Source organism: Vollenhovia emeryi, unplaced genomic scaffold (genome assembly GCF_000949405.1).
Source record: "Vollenhovia emeryi isolate VEMERY1.0 unplaced genomic scaffold, V.emery_V1.0 DF939786.1, whole genome shotgun sequence".
Lineage (NCBI taxonomy): Eukaryota > Metazoa > Arthropoda > Insecta > Hymenoptera > Formicidae > Vollenhovia > Vollenhovia emeryi.
The window spans coordinates 13,070-20,019 of record NW_011966580.1 but is presented as its reverse complement, the minus strand read 5'-3'; the positions used below and the strand labels follow the sequence as shown (position 1 = coordinate 20,019).

The 6,950-nt window shown below is 43.9% G+C and overlaps 1 protein-coding gene across 1 annotated transcript; it reads right to left on the bottom strand.

Annotated features, from left to right (window-relative positions):
* Positions 1 to 40: 40 nt before the first annotated feature.
* LOC105556775 (uncharacterized protein K02A2.6-like) lies at positions 41 to 2,695 on the bottom strand (the record flags this gene model as incomplete). Its single annotated transcript, XM_012003889.1, has 1 exon — positions 41 to 2,695. A coding segment is annotated over exon 1 (2,655 nt), but the record flags the coding sequence as incomplete, so codon positions are not given.
* Positions 2,696 to 6,950: the final 4,255 nt, after the last annotated feature.

Here is a 6,950-nt window from a genome sequence, read left to right as displayed (position 1 = left end):
TGCCGAGAGCGTAGCGTTGGAGGCGGTTTGCGGAGTGTGCCGGAATGCCCTTCTTCGATCCGAAAATTGCAAGCAGCGGCTTGTGATCAATGTGGAGCTCGAATTTGCGACCGTAGATGTACGGACGAGCTCGTTTCAAGACGAAATCTGCGGCACAGGCTTCTCTTTCGATCTGCGAGTAGTTTTTCTCGGCCGAACTGAGTGAGCACGAGAAGTGGATGATCGGGTGGAGTGAGCCGTCGCTGAACTCATGCAGGACTGCACCGCCCTTTCCGTAGCTTGAAGAGTCCGACGCCACGACGATTTTCTTGTTTGGATCGTAGTGCGTGAGGACCAAATCGGACGCCATGACCTCCTTGAGCTTGGTGAAAGCTTCCTCACGTTGGGGAGTCCAATTGAACTTGACGTCCTTTTTCATGAGTTCGTCAAGTGGAGCTCGCAGGTCTCTCATCCTCCCGACGAATTTTCCGTAGTAGTTAACGGCGCCCAGGAATGAGCGGAGCTGTGTAAGGTCCTCGGGACGTGGAATCTCTTTGATTCCGGCGATTTTTTGGGGATTCGGACGGATTCCTTCGCTGCTTACAACGTGACCACAGAATGTGAGTTCCTTCTTTCCAAACTCGCATTTATCGATGCGTAATTTGAAGCCGTGGTCTTCGATGCGTTGCAGGACTTTGAACAGTAGTTCCTTGTGCTTTTCTTCGTCGGCTGCTGCGATGATTACGTCATCAATGAACGCGAAAACTCCATCCAGACCGCTGAGCATCTTCGCCATAAGCTCTTGAAAGGCTCCTGGTGCTGTCTTCACTCCCGGCTGCATTCTGTTCACCTGGAAGAGTCCAACGTGTGTGTTGATGGTGAGGAGTTTCTTGGCGTCGTCATCCAGCTCGAGCTGTAGGAATGCTTCGGAGAAATCGGCTTTGCTGAAAACCTTCTTGCCAGACATCTGAGCGAAGATTTGGTCATTCGTAGGCAGTGGGAACTTGTTCGGCTCCAGGGCATCGTTCAGGCCCGTCGAGTAGTCGCCACAAATGCGGATGCCGCCGTTCTTTTTTTTTACGACGACGACTGGCGCTGCAAAATCCGAGTAACTGACGGGGGTGAGAATGCCTAATTGCTGCTGGCGGATGATTTCCTCCTCGACCAACTTCTGAGCTGCGAACGGAACGGCACGGGCCTTTCGGAAGACGGGTGTTGCATTCTCCTTCAGTGTAAGGGGGACTTTTATTTTGGTGCAGAGGCCAAGTCCTTCGGAGAAAAGGGCTGGAAATTTTGATTGCGCTTCGGTTGCTAGTCCGTTCTCAGCGTGTCCTCTGGTGATTTGGTTGCACACCGCTCGGAGGGGAACGTCCCAGAGTCCCAGGATGTCGATCCAATCGATTCCAAGCAGCGTCAGATCGTCTGAAACGTGACAGGTCCCTGTTCCTTCGACGTTATTAAGCGTCATCCGGCATTTGAAGGATCCCTTCAGTGGAATTGAGTCTCCTGAAGCGCTTTTCGGAGAGCTTTTGCATGGGGTGAGCGCTGGTCTTCCCATTCTGATCCATGCGTTCGTGGGAATGACGGTGATGTCGGACGCAGAATCAACCTGGAGTCTCACTCCCGTTCCGTTGACTTTCGGAGTGACAAACTTACGCTTGCTCTTGGCCCCGTTGGTGACTTGCTTCACTTGATGAGCGCTCTCAGTTGCCCTAGCTGCGTGTCGCTTGGCTTGTTGCTGCCAGAATTCTGAGGCGGAGGTACAGAAACCGGCCTTGTGACCCTTGACCTTGCAAGTATCGCACTGTTTAAGGCGATGAGGACAGTCGTTGTGCCAGTGATTCTCTCCGCAGAAATGGCATTTCGGAAGAAGAGGTTTCTTCTGGTGTTGCTGTTGCTTCCCGCCGCTGCTCTTTTGAACCGAATGGATCTGAGCTAATGTTGACGGTTCGCCGACAGTGGACTTGTCTTGTTTGAGGCTCAATAGACGTTCGGCTTCGTTGACCAGGTCCTGGAGGGTGAGTTTCTGGATCGCGTTGCGTGCTGCATCGTCGGCAGCGGCCTCAAGCTGCTTGTGTTGTGCGTCAACCTTCGCGAGGAGCTTTTCGAGGATCTGTGAGTCGGTGGGACTTCTGAGTCCACTGATGAACAGGAGCACCTTGAAGTCGTCGGCTGAACAGTTCGTGACGTCGAATTTTTCGCCTTGCTTGTTGATGCGCGTGCTGTAATTGATGAAGCTCTCGGAGTCGTCCTTCTTGAGGTTAAAGCACTTGTGGCGCATAGCGAACTTCGTCTCACGGTAGCCGAACAGCGTTTTGAGTGCTTTCGTGGCTTCCTCCAGCGTGAGTTCTGCTGGGGTTCTGGGCAGAATCGAGTCTGCGAATTTCTGATAGTCCGACTGGCTGAATTTAGTAAGAAGCAATCGGATTTTTGCTGCTGGCGTCCAGTCGGCGACGTCGGTGGAGAAGATCGTTTCGTAGCGCTTGTACCACGCTTCGAAGGTCAGTAGATTTTCTGGGTCGTAGGCGAAGGGAACCATTAACTCAGCGAGGTTCTTTTCCTTCTGATCGGCTGCATTGATGGCAGCTGCTGGGGCGACTTGCTCGTTTCGGGTTGCGAGTGCTTCCCGGAGTAGTGCCATTTCTACAGCATGTCGTTTCTCGGCTGCTTCTTGCTGCTTGATGAGCATTTCGATAAGTTTTTCGGCGGTGGACATGATGCTTTTAGGTTATGCCCGCGTTGATTCGAATTACCTCGTCGCCAATGAAGAATCCCGTAGGCTGTGGTGTATCACTCAGTAAACGGGAGGCGAGGATTCCTCTAATTAACTATGTTTATTTATCGGAAGCTCGAACGAGACTTACAATTAGATTTACTTAGGTGACAATGTTTTTATTCTCCGCGTTACCAACGGTAGGTATCTCGCGACTGCCCCAGGGGGGGGGGTCGGGTCGCCACCAACGTATCGTATTAGTGGGGGCCATGCGTAAGCGGGGTCACCACAGTGACCTTTATTTGACCTTCAAATAATTCTTCAAGGTTAAACCAATGGTACCATCTTATGGCCCCCTCGAAACCAAACAACTTTGTCTGAAACTTTTTTCGAACTAATCCATTCCAACCGAGATCTATTATTGTCTCAAGATAAACGCCCCACCCTGTATATTTTGTCTACCTGCACACGAGAGGATGGGCGATTAATATAGGACACTCTGTATACTTGGTACAAGGTACCCGTGTAAATATTTATAACGAGATTAATGGCACGAATTTGACACATCGATTCAACACACATGATTCAATGAGAACTGCTTCACTATTTATGCAAAATGTTTCTTTTTTATATTAAATATTATTCAAGTGGTGAATGTACGTGGTAGACGCGAGACATGGATAAGAAGGCACACGGACAATAACTCGATAATTTAGAAACCCAAATAATATTCGGATAAATTTTAAATAAATTAATTTATTATTAATTAGCGATATAATAATGAATTTATGCGAATTTTTCTAGTGTTGATACGATATACTTAATTGATTTACTTAATTGACCATTTTTAAGATTTAATTACGCGATCTTAAACAAATATGTGTGTAATCTACATGTTATATATAGTATTTAAAAATTATAATTTAGAAGTAATTATCTATTTCTCAACATACATAAATTAGTACTTTTTATTTACAATATTTTTAGTGTTTGTCGGAGAAATTCGTCACTCGCACGAATAAATTTTCGAAACTTCGAAGCTTCGAATTACTTCGAAGCTTCGAATCTTCGAATATCGAAGCCTTCGAAGGAAATCACCAGCCCTAGTAAATACAGATATCCTCGAATAGTATCCCTTAAAATAATTCTGTAGGAACAAAGCAGGAACATCCTAAAAACATTCTAAAGAAAGAGTCTTAATAAGACATTGTACGGATTAATCCGAGAATGTTTTCAGAACTAAATTTCCCCGCTGGGTTAGAGTATCTAAACAAATGTAAAATTAAAAACAAACTAAATAACAAACGAGAAAACTATGTAGGTCCGAGCAAGATGTAGATAGCCCAATAATTCTAATCTAAAATGTGAATTCATATACAGTTTTTCACCTTTGTTCTGCGCGCCGGTTTCTTTTCCGACATAACACACTTTTTTTACAGATTGAATTATTATAAGACGTCCGTCACGGATTGAGGGAGGTCCCAGGTTTGAATCCAGACTGAGGTAATATCTTTCGTAATAAGATTTGTTTATATTACGGGGAGGGAGGTATTGAATGCTAAATATAGCATTCTAATAAGAAATCGTTTATCGATTTAAATGTGTGAATTTCTTGACGGTAATACTTCCATCCGTAAGAGAACCGTGTTATATTCGAAAGAAAACGGGCACTCAGGACAAAGGTGGAGAAAACAGTATATGAATTCACATTTTAGATTACAATTATTGGGTTATCTACATCTTGCTCGGACCTATATGGCATTTCTCGTTTATTATTTAATTTTATTTAGGAAACTTATTAAACTCTACTGATTAAAATAAACATTCAGACTTAAAAGTTTTATAGATTAGAAGGGTCAAAAGTGGTCCATTCCTGACTCTTTGACCTGGTTTCAAGAAATCTATGACTACGTTTCCATCGAGGGTCAGAGTCGGGCTAGAGTCGGGTCAGAATCGGGTTGGGGTGAGCGTTTTTGCGGTGGAAACACCAAGCCCCAACCCGATTCTGACCCGGTTTGGTGTTTCCACCGCAAAAACGCTCACCCCAACCCGATTCTGACCCGACTCTAGCCCGACTCTGACCCTCGGTGGAAACGTAGTCGGTGGAAACGTAGTCAATCACGGTGTGTTGCGTATAGCCTAGGGTACCCACACACCCTCTTATACATACACACACACACACACACACATGCGACATAAACAGATACATTAAGTCGTGCACGACAAGCGCAAGTGAGAAATGACATATGTATACTGTTAGATAGTTACACAAAATATATTGCAATACAATAGGTAAGGGATTATTTTGTGATGACACTGATATTCGAACGAAGGACGTGTAAGGTCTTAATTTCTGCGTTAAGTTAAAAATTAAATTAATATTAAATTCTATTATTTCAGAATTACAAAACGATTTACGCGATTATTATTTAACTCGAGAAAATAAATAACCTGGAAATATTTAACTCTTTTCACAATGTTTGTAATATAGAACGAAGTAATTTCAATGAGAAAGAAATTAGGGGCTAATCATACAACACCAACAATAAAACGATATGGATATCATAAACAGAGAAATTAATTAAAATTGTTAAATGAAAGTGCAGCCAATCAAAAAGGGATGGCGCAAGCATTTAAAAAAGAACAATTAACTGGAAAGACAAAAAACATATATTTTTAACAGGTATATTATCATTGATCAATATTTTTGAAGATCGGATAATAAAGTGAATGACGCATTTACAAAATAACGTTAAAAGTCTTTGAATGAACGCTATTCAGTATTAAGTAGAATTAATTTTATCCGTAACAATTGATAACTGAAAGTAACTTAATTTAACGGAAAATATGAACTTAGTACAACACCAAAATTACAAAAGTATGTGAAATTATAACTCAATGTAGTTAACGTATATTAATTCTGATAAAGAAGAAGCACTAGCGACAAAGCGCTTTATCTGATCTTTTCGGAAACAAGTAAAAGTAAGTGAGTGGCTGATGCACATTAATTCTGGTACAGAATAAGCAATAGCGGCTATGCGCCTTATCCGAGCTTGTCGGAACAATGGAAGAGCTCGAAAGCTTTATCCACGTATGGACACGACTCCGATTATGAGTCTGTATGTTGCGCGTACGCTTATTCTGGTTAACCAGAAAGTAATAAACGAAAGGTACTTATCGGTTTCAATTATCGAAAGTATTTCGATTATGTAAAGGGTCCAATAGCGGGAATCCTCTCAAAATACGTCCAAAGATTGATATGATTTGTGGCCGAAAGGCCGCCCGCCTTAGCAATATCAAAGAAGGTCCTTGGAAGAGGCCGCCCGCCGTAGCGAGATCGGAAAATGTCCTTGGTGGACGTAACTCCTTCGTATAAATATAATCGACACTTCGAAACTATATCAAGAATTAATTTGCACCCTTCCGGAACGAACTGACTTTATAGGTATCACTTTTAATAAGCAAAGAATTGAAATCAACAGGCACTGACAATGAGACACGACTATTCCCTTAGGATAGCAGAGACGAAGTGAAGAAGTGAAGCCGTGGACAAAGGTGTGAAGGCATAGCCTCGTTCTTTTCTTCTTGTTTTGGTAACCGATCGATATCGTTAACGCGAAATCACGGGGTTGCCGAGAGCTTAATTGTTACTACGTGCGACTTTTGTCAATCGTTCAAATCCGAACGCCTCAACCCTGAACCTACGATCCGCGCGCCCTGTCTCACTTTTTCACTAACATTTCAAACATATACATAAATGTACATGCGATTCTAAAACTCGGTTACACGCACAAACGAAAACGCGGATCCATAAATCAATCGCGGCTTGACGTCGGTCACTTTGTTTGTTCTCGCGCAATCGTGCCGAAAGTCGCGGAAGGCCGACTTGGATATCTAAATCCCTTGTCAACGCGCCGACTTTCTTTTCTCTCACCTATTAACAGATCAAGGGAGTGCGACTCGATTGGCGGCGCGATTGATCTGCCGCTCGCCAATCGCAGCCGTTTTACTCAAAAATATATAAGTCCGTTCCTTCCGCGACCAGTCATTCCTGTCTCGACAGTCATAGGGCTAACTTCACGAAGGTCAGTTAACTGCGATAGAAGTGTGCAATAGTGACCGAGCATCACGACTCAGGGAGATCGTCCCCAAGGCGTCGTCGTGATAGTCAAGCGATCGGATCCGTTGTTAACTAAAAGCGTATAATTGTGTCCGAGTATTACTTCACGACTCAGGGACATCGTCCCCAAGACGTCGT